This window comes from Rhododendron vialii, chromosome 4a (genome assembly GCF_030253575.1).
Source record: "Rhododendron vialii isolate Sample 1 chromosome 4a, ASM3025357v1".
NCBI classification, from domain to species: domain Eukaryota; kingdom Viridiplantae; phylum Streptophyta; class Magnoliopsida; order Ericales; family Ericaceae; genus Rhododendron; species Rhododendron vialii.
The window spans coordinates 37,098,943-37,114,301 of NC_080560.1; the positions used below are offsets into that span (position 1 = coordinate 37,098,943).

The 15,359-nt window shown below is 38.6% G+C and overlaps 1 protein-coding gene across 1 annotated transcript; it reads right to left on the bottom strand.

The window, feature by feature from the left end:
- Window positions 1-1,434: 1,434 nt before the first annotated feature.
- LOC131323976 (pentatricopeptide repeat-containing protein At4g31850, chloroplastic-like) lies at window positions 1,435-12,544 on the bottom strand. The gene is made up of 6 exons (XM_058355809.1): window positions 10,399-12,544; window positions 10,038-10,129; window positions 9,834-9,932; window positions 4,964-5,047; window positions 4,398-4,541; window positions 1,435-3,402 (listed from the first exon to the last, which is right to left on the bottom strand). Exons 1-6 carry the CDS (start codon window positions 12,473-12,475, stop codon window positions 1,456-1,458), a joined length of 4,443 nt encoding a protein of 1,480 aa, XP_058211792.1. The 5' UTR covers window positions 12,476-12,544; the 3' UTR covers window positions 1,435-1,455.
- Between the last annotated feature and the right edge of the window lie 2,815 nt (window positions 12,545-15,359).

The window sequence follows — 15,359 nt, forward strand, 5'->3', positions numbered from 1 at the left end:
AGGGAATATCATCACTGAGATAGCCAGGTAATGAAAAAATGTTTTGTGAGGTTTCCTGTTTTGCCCACCTTTTGCTGGATTGAATATACAATATTATTTATGCCATCAATTTTTTTTGGTGGGTATCAGTTTATTGATATGGAATTAATTTGGCATTTAAATGATTGATTCGGAAAGTTACTTTTCAGGTGGGTTGATCTTTTTATTGAAGAAAATCAAACTAAACCGAGCCTTGTGTCTCAATTAATTAAGGTCGGCTACATGAATTATGTTTTTCCATTGAGCTCTATCTAGAGCTACCTCTTCACTTAGATTTAGTAAGCCCAAGTCCTTTCATATCGTGGTATCCAAAGTCAGTTTAGGTTTTCCTTTTCCCCCAACCAGACTATCCATTACTATCATGTCAAGCTTCTTGACTTTGCATCTACTGGTCTCCAGTAAATATGTCCAAACCAGCTTAATCTATTTTCTCTCAACTAAAAGTCCTACCGTCTCATGAGTAATTTTGTTTCTAATTTTATTACTTCTAATCTTATCACACATCCATCTCAACATCCTTATTTCCGCTACACTCATCTTACTCACTTGTTGTTTCTTGATGGGCCAACACTCCATCCCATAAGAATAGCTGGTTGGATAGCACCAAAAACATAGGCCAAGGGCATAAAAGAGAGCCAGCCAAACTATACTAAAGTACTAAACTGAACCAACGAACCCTTAACGAGGATACACTCAACCTGACTACCCATCAAAGAGCAGCAACGGACACCCAAAAACGATAATGCAGAAATCAACCTAACCACTGTCCTCCAATCTGCCATTCATACCCAAGTCCTTCATAACCGATGTTTTCTGCACTCGTTGGGATACGTTTCCATGCTGCCATACAGATTACAGACCCTCGCGTCTCTAATTATTTTGTCTAGAACTCCTTCAGCGTCAAGGCCTTTGGAATCTATGTTGTGTTATTTGCTTTCCCTCCATAATCAACCCATAACTTAACAATATCTAACGAAATCCTTTATCAGGGAAGGAAATAGGCTTTAGGACTTTTGCCAGAACTGGCTGGGGATTCAGCATCAAATGCCAGAACTAGTGATATCAATCAGCCAAAATCAGTTTTACAATTTCATGAACATAACAAGAAAGAGAACAAATTTACAAGATGATTTTTTTTTTTGCGTGTATGTGCAAAAAAAAATTCAAGAAAAATTGGCCTAGTAAATAGTATACCGACTATATACGGACTAAAATAACACAATGACAGCTTGGAATTGCGTCTCAAATACGCAACTAAGGAAAAAAAAATTACGTCCCAGATAACTGATTTCATGGAGATTTTAGTGTACATTCAATGCAGGTTAATGATGTAAATAGGAAAGGAACAAACTCGAATAAACAGTGTTTACAATTCAAAATACTTGACTAGTAGGCTTTTTTTTTTACTTGTCCGCACTATACAGATTTAATAGGAAACAATTCCTTTTGGGGACCCTCAGGAAATGACTCAAGGCTTGCACGACATCGTTCATCCACCAAGACAAGGCGTAGCAACATTGAAGTTACCCGTTCATTTGGCAACAAGTTTCTACCACGCATCTCTCCCAAAGCCTCCATTGCTCTATCAATTTCATTTTCTCCAAGAAAACCCTGAATGATGATATTAAACGAAATGGAGTCAGGAGAGCAACCCTTATCTTCCATTTGCAAGAGCAATTCGTAGGCCTCTGATAACATCCCATTCTTGCAAAGGCCATTGATCATTATGTTATAGGCCACTATATCAGGGACCAAGCTCCTCTGTGCTAACTCATCAAACTTTTTCCTCGCCTCCTGTAGTTTACCAGCTCTGCACATCCCGTCAATGAGAATGCTGAAAATTTCAATACTGGATTCCATTTCTTTATTTCTAACAGACTCAAACAGATCTATTGCTTCCCCAAGATACCCATTCTTGCATAACCCAGCTAAAATAACAGAATATGCACGTAAATTTGGAGATAGGCCACAAACTTGCATCTCCTTAAATAGTCGTTTAGTGGTTTTAACTCTCCCCATATCGCATAGTGCTCCAACAAGTGTGTTATAAGTCACAGTTGTAGGTTTCAAGCTCTTTTCATGCATTTCCCGAAAGAGACATATAGCATTATCTACCATCTGATGTTTGCAATACCCATTAATCAGCATATTGAAAGTCGTGACGTTGTGCTCTACACCTTTTTCGGCTATCAATTTGAAAATTTTCGCTGCATCATCCAACTGGCCTATCACACAAAACCCGTAGATCAGAGAATTGTACGTATAAATGTTGGGCTCCTTGCCAAGCTGAATCATCATTTCAAATAATTTGTGAGCTTCTCCGACCTTTCCCTTCTTGGATAGACAATCAATTAGTATAGTAAATGTTACAACATCAGGTGAAATACCATGTTCAACCATATGGTTGAAAATTCTTGTAGCTTCTTTCCAGAAATCCAACTGGCAAAAACCATGAATTAAGGAATTATATGTGACTGTGTCTGCTGCGAATCCTCGACTCACCAATTCATTGAAAAAGTTCATAGCTTCCGCTAGCCTACCTAATTTACACAACCCATTAATCAAAGAACTATAGGCTATAAGATCAGGGGTGACGTTTACCTCCTTCATTTCCGAAAACATTTCCAGTGCTTCGGTAATCAACCCATCTTTGCATAGGGAATCAATGATCGCATTATAAGTAAGCACATTTGCCTTGCCATTCCTCATCAACATCTTCCTATGTAGCTCAACAGCAAGACCCGTCTCGCGAATCTTACACAATCCATTAACAAGTATCCCGCACGTGTACGTATTCCCTCCAAGACCCCCCTCAGACATTTTATCGAACACCTTAACAGCATTCATAACGTCGCCCGCCCTGCACATCCCGTGAATCAAAGTACGAACTGTCACCGAATCCGGCACAAAACCATTCTTTAGAATCTGCCCAAACACACCTAATCCACAGTCCACATAACCCAACTGAAAACAACAGTTGATCAAAATATTGAGTGTGTACAAATCAGGTCCAATTCCCGCAAAATGCATCTTTCTGTTTAAAGAAAGCACATCCAAATAGCGATCAAGTTTCGCCATGGACCCGAATAAGTGATTGAATGTGTCGATGGATGGCGTGGGTCGCATTTGAATCAACTTATGAAAGTAGTTAAAGGCATCAGCGACCTTAATTCTATTTGATTTACATTGCTCTTTAACGTAGTATTCAAACCTGTTCTGATGAGACGAGATGATTTTTGTCGGAAATTTGGGTTTTGAGATAGAAATCTGAGATGGGTTTGTAAATTTGGAGGATAAAACAGTGGAAGGACTTGCATTTCTGAGCTGCATATGCTTGAGCAAGGAAAACAATCTCGACCTTTTTCAACATCACAGTTGTATAAAGGCTGAAAATGGAAGGGAAGGAAATGAATGGGAAAAAAAACATTAAGAAGGAAACTTTGAGGGAGGAAAATTGAGAATAATTTTCTTTTACACGGGCGGAAACCGTCTGTTTTCCACCACCGCCCTCGTGGGCTTCAGCTTCAGCGTAAATTTATTGTTATAAATTCTAACCGTACATACATGCAAAATAGTAGCCATGTTTGTTTTTAGATTTTAAATTTTCTATAGACGGTCTCCAATAAATTTTCTTATAGATATTATTCTCATTTCTCTATTTATCTTTCTCTATTAATTATTTAAAATTCCAAAACCAAAATCCCGAAACGAATATTCGGCCATGTTCATTTTGGAATTTTGGATTTTCTCTCTGCTGATGGTCTCCGTTAAATTTTCTCTCAATTATTATTCTTATTTGTTTATCTATCTCTCTCTACTCATTATCTAAAATCCTAAAACCAAAATCCTAAAACGAACATTGTGAGTATATTCACGCAACAAATTAGCTTGATTGAACATGGATAGATGTATCAAAAATTGAATTTTAGATTATAAAAGGGACATTCTGATTTTGTCGATAATTTTAAAGTTAAAACTGTCTATGATCATCCATTTTTATTAAGGTCGTTAAAGCCCACGAATTATTAAACCAAAATTTAAATTTTGATACATCTATCCGATCATGATAATTTGTTGAATAAATATATTATTTCTCGGGTCCTACAAAATGAACAATTTAGATCATTAATTAATGCATGGTAGGCATAATGACGGTGGTGGAAGCCGGCGGAAGGACTTTGATATCAGGAAAATTTACTCTGTTTAATTTTAACCAAATCTGGGAAGGGAATTTTTTTTAAAAATAAAATCCTTCCTTTCCTTCTCGTTTTCCCAAGTTCCAAATAAACCTCCAACATACTTCAATATCAGAGCCAAAAACCAACCAAAGAAGTGCAATTACAGGGTTGTCCTCATACCTGGGAAGTGGGGCCTAAGTCAAGGGATCCATTGTCCCGTACAAGTTTCTTCCAGTAATGGAAGCTTTTACTGCAAGGTTCAATTACAGATTTGGTCACATGGGGTTTACTCATCAGTGTGAAAGGTGTAATGAAATTACAAAGCTAGACATTTAAAAAATGACGGAGAGAGTATTATCTTTGTTGGTGTCAATCAACAAACTAATCACTACCGGACACCTTACTTGCAAAGTAAGATCGTGCTTCAAAGTACTTAGAAAATCCCTAATGACACCTTACATGGGAAGTAACTAGGAGTTATACTCTAAATCACTGCCTGACTCAAAGCACAGGATTGCAGAATTTTGGTTGAAAGGATTTTGAAAAGGGTTCAGTCATTGACAAGCAAACTCCTGTCCTATGGGGGTATATCACAGCTTATCAATGGTGCTCTTTTTGGTATATATAGTCTAGCGAATTCCCTAACTCATTCAATCATAACAACAGGTCTTCTTTGTACGCCTAGGTTTTAGTATCTGGGATTATGTCCGCAACTTGCATTTCATCGCAAACAAACCCCACAATACAGCAGCCGAAGTTTTAAAATCAGGTTTCATTAGGGAAAACTTCACTGATTCTAGTGAACCCAAGCGCAAACATAGCGTACAAGCCTGAGATTTGAAAACAACAAACAAAAATGGTAAGTATCCTACACCACAATAGAAAGATCATACAAAAGAGACAAAAAAAGGACTCTTCCCCATTGACACTTCCACCATAGAAACTCGTAGTTAGTTTAATCGGAGATGGACTTCCTCCTCTTCTTTAACTATATTTTCCCGAATTTTCCTTATTTGAAGGCTGGTCTCAAATCTCTCTCTAGTTTTCACTTTCTTTGCATCCAGGACCAAGAAACTGGAATCGGCAGAGGCCACGTCATCCCCAATGTTTCACAAGGAAACACAAGAAAAAGAGAATTCTGCAAGGAAAAAGAAGGTAATGTTACAGAAGAAGAAATAAGTAACGAAACAGAGCAAATGCATAAATGTTATTTTCAAGTATTTTCAGAAGGTATTCAAAAATCAAGTGAAGGAGCTATTAGAGAATCTCCAACCATGCTCTATATTGCTAAAATAAAGATCCAATTCAATTCAAACTAGCTCTATATTAGTTTCCTATTTTAGAGACTCGAAACTACTAATGGAGACTCTAAAAATTGAGAGATCTGTCTCCATTTTGAAGAAAGGGAAGATTTCAAAACTACCTCTAAACTATCATCCAAATGTCTCATAAACACCTAAACTTCATAGTGTTTCAATTAGACACGTGAAGTTGCCAAACATTTATAAGTTAGGCATGTCAACATCTGCCAAATTGCTTAGGGAAAATGGAGAGATGGCTCCTAATTTGGGAAAAAAAATGGACGTGATAAATGGCCATAAGAACCCCTGAAACTACATTCTCAAGCGCAAACCTGACTCCGACGATTTCAATTTCTCCTATGGCAAAACTCCTCCCCTTTGGCTGCCCGAACAAGATCCGCCATCGCTGAGACAGTTTTCAATATGTTAGCCTGTTAGGTCACTTTTTTATCCTCCATCCAGAAAAAATAAGTGAGTATTTCTCTCATACTTTCAGGCCAGTGCTGAGAATCAACAGAGTATCCCCTCCGCTAATCAAATCGAAATGGTTCGTCTTGCCTCGTTAAGAAGGGTTCAACAGGTAAACAAGTGTAGCTATTACCTCTTGGAAGCACTGCAAATTGCAAAACCCTCCCACTGCATAACATGCTCTCTCCTTTTTCTATTTTAGGATAAGAACACAGGGAAGGGGCATGCCGGGATTGGAACCCTAAGTGGTGAGTGTGTGAGTCCAATGGACTCGAGTAACTTACAGATGAAGAATATTGCGAAGATAAGCTGAAATACCATGTAAATCTTCCAGATGATGGTTCCACTAGACAACATAGTACTAAAATCTTACAGACAAGTACATAACGCTGAGAGCATGTGTCAAACGGAGCTAGTTATGTACGATCATTGATAGAATTAGTTGGGCCTAAGGGTTTATGTTAGGAGCGCCGTAGGCACGGGGTGATTCACTAGTATATATACAGAATGCCTCATGTTATGTACTCCGATTTCAAGACCTTATCTACCTAACTATAGTGCTACCTCCACGGAGAAGGAGCTCGCTACTAGGCTAATAGGTAATACCCCGCATAGCCACCGCTGAAACCCACTCCCCCCCTCTCTGCCTTAACTCCCACCAAAGCCTTCTATAACATCTCTTGACCTCCACCAAAGCTATTCACCAATTTTATCCCCTCACAATTTAGCCACCAAGAAGTCGACAATCACTTTTCTCTACTTCCCTCATAAATCTGTTCGACATTTGAATTCCTGAGATAGCGCCTTCTAACTGTTTGACCAAATTCCTCTACCAACTATGATTCCCGCAAAACAGCAAACCAGGTAGTAAGTGATGCTAGTTAGTAACAAGATACTGTGCAGGCATATGGCTGTCCACAATGAAGGATCCTGCGGAGCTGCGGTCAATATCGACAACAGAGATTGGTCTCTAGACGAAGATACAATGCGAAGTTGGGTCAAATTAATTTTGACCAAGGTTGTCAAATCGCGAATCGAATCAAGTATCAGATTAAGCCTTTTCCGAATCGAGAATCCAATCGAATCGTGAATTGTAATGATTCGGTCCAAATTTCTAAAGTATATTGGAAAATGTATCTATGCACCTATATAGTACTCCCTCCATCCCTTTTTTATAGTCCAGTATTCCATTTTGAGCCGTCCCTCAATAAGTGTCTATTTTGTAAAATTAGTGGGTAAAAGTTTGTGAATTTTCCTTTTTGCCCCTAAAAGTAGATTCAATTTTGAAAAGTTAGTGAGTAAAAATGTAATGATAATGTCTCCATAAAGGGTAAAGAGGGAAAGTGGAGGTAAAAGTTGATGTGAAAGGTGTAATGATGATGTCTTTTTAATAAGTTGGAATTATGAAGCGGGACACTTAAAAAGGGATGGAGTGAGTAATAAAGATACATGGTAAAATTGAGAAATTTATGCTTATATCAATATTGAAGTTTGTTTTCCATCATTAATTGTTGATCAAGTGGTCTAATAGGAAAGACTTGTACATGATACGAAAATAAGTACTACAGTCAAATGAATGTGCTCGCATAGATATTAAAGATTCACTATAGAAATGAAGCTTAGCCTTAACAAAATACAAGTTTGTACTCTAATAGGTTCGAAACTAGTTTCTATGGCAACATTTGTGGGTTAGTCCAAGGCTCTAAGGCCTAAGCCCTTCCCCTGTCTATGATTAAAAGGATACAAGAATTAAAAAGATAGATTTATGAAATTAGCAAAAGTGGATTCATATTAGTCGAATACAGCAATCATGATAAACCTTGATTCACCTATAGATTCATATTGTTTTCACCAGAATCGTGATTTGTACTATCCACCACCAATTTTATGTAAACCTTGATTCACCTCCAGATTCGTATCGTTTTTGCGTGAATCACGAATCGTGCGGTTCTAACAACTATGATTTTGACAGTAACACCACGACATTCTTCATTGATAATCTACCATGGAAACGGACGCACTTTGGCTTCGTCAGATTTGCAACAGTTCGATTTGGTTATCGATGTGTTCATTGCCAGCACGAGGAATCTCATATTCAACACAAAGTTTGTAAGGTACAGGAGTACAGATGAATCCCCTAATGCAATCTAAGCAAATAATGGCTTCACCATTTGAGATTTCAAGATTCAATTTAGTTACACAGAATTTCCTGGTGTAAAGTACCCACACTAAAGTTCTAAACTAAACCAAACCCAAAACTAATCCATCATAATAGCCTAGGGATGCTCAATTACCCAACGTAAAACCAACTGATACATATATGTGTAGTTGCATATGCCACACTGTAATCTTGTTTTTCTTGTTTCTAGAGTTCAAACCAACAACAGTGGTCATGCTGGTTTCGGCATGATGATGCTGGTAATGCTATTTTATGGTTGCTCTTCGAAAAACCAAACTGAGCCTTATGTCCCAATCACTTGAGGTCGGCTACATGAATTCTTTTCCTCCATTGAGCTCTGTCAATGACCACATGTTCACACAAACTTACTATACTCATATCTTTGCGCACTACAGCATCTAATGTCAATTTAGGTCTACTCCTCCCCGTAGCATTGCTACCCAAAGCTATCATATCCGCTCTCTTAACTACTGCATCTCCTGGTCTACAGTAGACATGCCCAAACCACCTTAGCCTATTTTCCCTCAACTTCTCTTTTATGGGTGCTACACCTACCATCTCACGAACCGTTTCATTTCTAATCATGTCTCCTCTAGTTTTACCACATATCCACCTCAACATTCTTATTTCCGCTACACTCATCTTGTTCACCTGTTGTTTCTTAATAGGCCAATATTCTGTCCCGTAAAGCATTGCTGGTCTGATGGCAGTTCCATAGAATTTTCCCTTTAATTTTATGGGTACCCTCTTGTCACACAGTACACCAGTAGCGCTCCTCCACTTAAGCCACCCCACTTGGATTCTATGGGTCACATCATCGGCAATCTCTCCATCTCTACTAATAATTGAGCCTAAGTACCTAAAATGATCACTCTTAGGTATCTCTTGGTCTTGGATCATCACTCTTTCTTCATGCGCACTATTGGTACCACTAAACTTGCACACCAATGATAGGTTGACTTTTATGAGTTTCAACATTTTGTTTGGGCCACCATTTTCCCCAGGTGAAAAAAATAAAAAGAATACCGAAGTTCCTAATAACAAGTATTCAACTTCCCAAGGACAAGCTGTAGTTCAAGTTTCTCAACCAGTTGCATAGACATAGGAAAAGAGGAAAGAGTGATATCTACTTAGAACAAACCTTGCATCCATTCCAGAATAAAAAATGCCTTCTCATAAATGAATTTCTTACTTTGGGCTTATACCTCTCAGCTTCTTTACTCTTAGCCACTCAAACGATAGTGTTTTCCAGATACTTTAAACCTGTCATCGCTGTCGATTCAAACAATAGAAATCAGCTCATACACTATCCAGTACCATATTATTTGCAAGAATATTCTGATAAACAACAATACATATTACAGTCTAAGTAGTGCGAGACGACATTTTTTATGTACAAACAGATAGTTGTACACATACAGACATCTACGCCGAAAACTAAGTTCCTCTATTGGTGCATATATAAGACTGCGCTTAATGAGTTAACTGGTCCCGTCAAATGCACAAACACATTAAACCATTCTTTTGATATATACGATTATTTCATCAGAAAAAGCCATGTGCAACGTCGTGAAGAAGAATATTTTTCAGCAATGAAACCCAACTACACGACAGTTCAACGACAGCTCAAAAAAAAAGGCCACATATATAAGAGTTTTATGTAATAACAGGCTTCAAATAGGAAGATGCTGCTATGGCTTCCAATTTAACAGGATCATGCCAAGAGATCATATCACAACATTCATACATATAACCCGACACACACATCTACAAATAAGAGACCACTAAGGAAAAGATACGAGAGTTTAACATAATAACAGGCAATTCTTTTTTTACCCAAGTATAAATGTAAGTGTACCTTAACAGCTTCACCTTCTTTAATTCCAAGGTTCTCACTAATTGTCTATTCTTCAGCACAAACTTCTTTATCACTTCTTGGGCAAAAGTGGGCAAGGTGTCTAGCCCTCTAGTTGAAATTAAAACAAAAATCAGGAAACAATGCATTTGGCGAAAAAAAACCCATTTCAATGATTTCCTCAAGCAGTAGAAAGGACTTCAAATGTCAAAGAGTTCCCCATCAGTAACATGTAATGGTGTAAGTGACATCATTCCACTGGCAACCAATTTATCGAGCAGGCCGTCCTCACGGGATCTTGCATCATAGCAATGAGATCTTAACGTCAGGACATGACCCTTTGGAAGGAAGCGTAGTGACAAGATCCATTGAATTAGCAAGTGTTTTTGTTCTTGCGAAATGCATCAATAAAGAAATTGTACTCAACAATATCGGGATATAACCCTTTGTTTTCCATCATGTGAAATAAGAACAATGCTTCATCAAAGTGCCCACTTTGGCAAAGCCCTTTCAACAAGAGAGTACAAGTTTTAATGTCGGGAATTAGGTCGGCAGCTTGCATCTCCTTAAGAATTTCTTGGGCAGCAGTATATCTATCTATCTGAATCAGACCCTGCAATATACTTGTGAAAGTAATGATGTCACGTTTCAAACCCCGTAGAGAAATTTCTCGGAAGAGATGCATGGCCTCGTCTGATTTCATGTTTTTGCAAAATCCCTCAATCAAAGTGTTATAGCAAAAAGTGTCAGGATGACGGCCCCTTTCCACCATGGCATTTAACACTCTCATTGATTCATCCATCCGACCTTGCAAACAATATCCATTCATGAGACTAGTGTATGTGACTACATCAGGATCCACACCTCTTGCTATCATGTCTTCAAGTAGCTCCTCCGCTTCCTTTGTCATCCCTTGCTTGCTAAGTCCACTGACCAACACATTAATTGTAAGAACATTTGGTGAAATACCACTATCCAACATTTTTCTTAGCACTCCTTGAGCCTCCTTCCACTTGCCACAATTGGAGAGGCCATGAATCAAAGAACTATAAGTGACGACATCTGGAGGAATACCTTTTCCATTCATTTCTAATAAGAAGTCCATAGCGTCATCCACCTTCCCATCCTTGCAAAGACTGTCAATGATCATGTTATACATGATGGTGTTAGATTTAAACCCTTCTTCTTCCAATATCCTAAACAACCTAACAACCATGCTAGTGTTCCCCATTTTGCGAAAGCCTTTCAACAAGAGTCCACAAGATTTAGCATCGGGAACTAGGCCGGAAGCTTGCATCTTATTAAGAATTTCTCGGGCAGCGGTATGTCTACCTATTTGAACCAGACCCTGCAATATAGTTCTGAAAGTAAAGATGTTACGTTTCAAACCCCGTAGAGGCATTTCTTCGAACAGATGCATGGCCTCGTCTAATTTCATGTTCTCGCAGTATCTCTTGATCAAAATGTTATAGCAATAAGTGTCAGGCTGAAGGTCCCTATCCACCATGGCATTTAACAATCTCATTGCTTCATCCATCTGGCCTTGCAAACTATACCCATCCATTAGAGCAGAGTATGCGACTACATCAGGATCAATACCTCTTGCTATCATGTCTTCAAGTAGCTCCTCTGCTTCCTTTGTCATCCCTTGCTTGCAAAGTGCACTGACCAACACAGTAAACGTATGAACATTTGGCAGAATACCACTACCCAACATTTCTGTTATCATTCCTGTAGCCTCATTCCACTTGCCACAATTGCAGAGGCCACGAATCAAAGATGTATAAGTGACAACATCTGCACGAATACCTTTGCTCTTCATTTCTACTAAGAAGTGGAAGGCGTCGTCCACCATCCCATCCTTGCAAAGACAGTCAATGATCACGCTATATGCCATGGTGTCAGGCTTTACACCTCCCTTTTCCAACTTCTTAAATAACTCCACGGCCTCACCAGTTTTATCTTGTAAGATAAGTCCATGTAACAGATTGGTGAAGGTAACTATGTTAGGCGTGTAACCGTGTTTAAAGATTCTGCCCAAAAGAGAGAACCCAAAGCCAACTCGATTCATGCGACAGTAACAGTTTATCGCACCGTTCAAGGTGCGAAAATTTAGGCGAATGCCTAGTGACTGCAACCTGTTGATATGGGAAATAATCGTGCTGTACTTACCCGCCACCGTAAGAGTCGCCAAAGCTCCACCAATTTCATCAAAGGGTGGCAAAGGCCGCATTTGGTACACACCATCGAGGAACAATTCAGCTGCTCGAACACTATCGGGTCCCAAATGGAGCTGTTTCCTTGACTGTGGCTGGCGTTTTTCTTGACTGATAGAACTAGGTTTTGCAGAGTTAGATCGATAATGAAGGGAACAAGATGGAGAGAGTAGATTACCTTTTCGGTAGTTAGCAGAATCCATGGGACTGCTAAAAGAAAAGGCACCAATCTGAGCCATATCTCTCTCTCTCTCTCTCTCAGGATAGAATTCGGATAAGGATTTTAGTACTACCAATTTTCCCTCGGTAATGACTACTGACATTTGCATTACTTATGGGTTTGGACCTAAGTCACAAAATCGCGTGCACGTGCAAAAATAAGAGCGCGAACATGAAAGTATCTTACAAGTATCCTGCACTATTAAAATCTGTGAGAACGGGAGGGAGTTAAGAGCCTAAATGCAATACAAAAATTAAAAGCGAAAGCACATAAGCATTTTTTCTGTGAGTAAGGTTTGGACTAACAGCCCCTTTGATGATTTTCTATCAAAACAAAAAAAAAAAAATCAAGGAAAAGAGCATTCTCTTCCATATTTGCCTGTTTGGATGGCCAAAGAAGTGAGGGTAGGAATTAGGAACCCTTGTGGAGGGCGAACAAAATTAAATTTCTTAAGAACCATTCTTGTGTTAGTGTCTCTTGTATAAACTTTTTTTCAAATTTAGAATATATATTTTTTATTTTTCTCGTCGAGACTAACGAAGTGATATAAAATTATAACAAAAAAAGAGTAACTAAAAGCTAAACAATACCTTCTTTGTTTAACAAAAATTAATTTAGTCCAAACTGTCTTAGTGATTTCATAATGATGAAAGAGTTGGAGTATCATTTTTTTACCAAATCTCATTATTTTTGTGGGAAATAATGATATTTAAAATGAACGTTGAATTTACACACACTTTTCATCATTTTATCGAAACAAGTGAGAAGACTGTTTTTCTTTGGGAAATTTACACCAACCTCCCTTGAGGTTTCTTACAAATACACTGGGCCCTAACCTTTCAACTAAATACACCAGCCTCCTTTGAATTCGAATAACGTATAGATCAGTCAGATCCACTCTGTTCAGTTGCAAGCGTCCATGGCATCTTTTTCCGTAATGCAAGATGTGCCACGCTAGTTTTCACACACTTGTACATAGGGTGAGGTAACCGAAGAAGTATTGACAAAAAATATCAAACCTTAAGGCATCTCTAGATGATTTTTGCAAATCATTAGGGTCAGAAGTTACTGAACAAAAATAATTGGCAAATATTTTGTGTGTTTTGGAGCTCTAGTGCTTCACCTGAAGTGTTGCTACAGGCGGGTCAGAAGATTATTGCGCCACAACCTCTACGTAATAGGCCGGGGCGGGGGGGTGGGTTTGTGGGTCAACATGCACGCACATATATATATTTTTATCGTATTTTAACTCACACTACGGCACAGCTTAACAATACTACTACAACACACATTCACTTCCTAAATTTACACTCCCAACATATTACATTGGCAACCATTTTGTACACTTTTTGTCCTACAACAAACACTAAAACACATACACCACTAGAGATGCCCTTATGTCCATGGCATCTTTGTCGTATCTGATAAGTAATTATTTTCGGGGCTTTCAATTTAAAAATAACAAATCTAATCAAAAGCTCTCAAGTTCAAAGCATACCAAGAACCAAACGGAGAGCAGTAACCGGATTGCTATACTTCTCACTTTATGCAACTCAAATAAAGTTCAAATAGAGCCCGTGACTAAATTAGGGCTTTACATACTAGCACATGCCCGTGCCTAAAAGCATGTCTCAAAAGTTTCGTGGCGACGACGACTTCACCGTTCATCAACACAATCTGATGAAGGGCCAGCTTCAATCCTCAGAACAAGAAATCAGATCTCTGCGTAAGCGAAAAGAGGGTGTCTATCGGCGGAAAACAGGCCATCATAAACGACGATCATTATTCTCTCTGTTGTGAAAGGATGAATCGAATTGTGACCGAGCCGAATTGTGACCGAACTGTGAAGCGCCGGATTTTATCCTCCAGTATGACAAGCCGAAATCAGGACGTGAGGCTCACCCACGGCGCGCAAGAGAAATTGGGGTGAAACTCTGGCGGCGGAAACGGGGAACACAACTGCAAAGATTGACAAAATGGGAAATTCAATATGTTGGTGAAAATGTGCTGATACAGACAAACACTTTGAATGGCAACGCAATTTATTTACCAGGCAAAAATACACATTAAAACTCAAAGTAATTCCGAGATAGAACCAATATTGTGGAGAAAGCACGAGTGCTGATCAAACAGTGAACGCCCAGAATTCACAGCATCAAACACGGAACTTAAAGATTAAAAGCAAGCACGAGTGCTGATCATAAATAAAAAGGAATTAATATGGAAGTCAATTAAGGCACAGCCGCACAGGCATGTCAAAGAATGGATTCACCTCAAATTTCCAAGATTGTGGAGAAAGCAGCTTCAAATGGGAAAGATTCTTCTGAAGATGCTTAAAAATAAATCGAAAATATGGATGAAACCATAAGGCTATGGTAGTTCGCATACTTTATCCAACGATTAAAAAGCAATTGAATTTTACAGGAATACACATTCACATATATCATCAGCAAATGGTCCAAGACTGCTCGCTACCTAAATTTTTGAAGCATAAAACCAAACACTAACCCAAAACCCCGCGTCATGGAATGTCTTCAAGGAAAAACCGTATGAACCTATAGGACAACTAGGGGAAACCGATCCACTCAAACTAACCACTGGTCCACTACGAGAAACGACACACATTGATAACTTGGCAAAGTTGAAACTGATCAAAGGTATAGAAGAACAATCCTAAAGCTTCAGACTAATCAGATTTATGGAAGAATCCTAAATGACTTCAGTTTGCATTATGACTGGACCATGAGGGCAAAGTCCAAAAGACAGCAATGTTATGCTTCAGCTATATTACCAGAGCCGCCAACAGTAATGTTATGCTTAAATAATTGTCATCACAGACCATAAACATAGCGTTAAAGCTATCCTGGAATTTCAAAAGCACAAACGTAAAAAAGTAGAGTAAA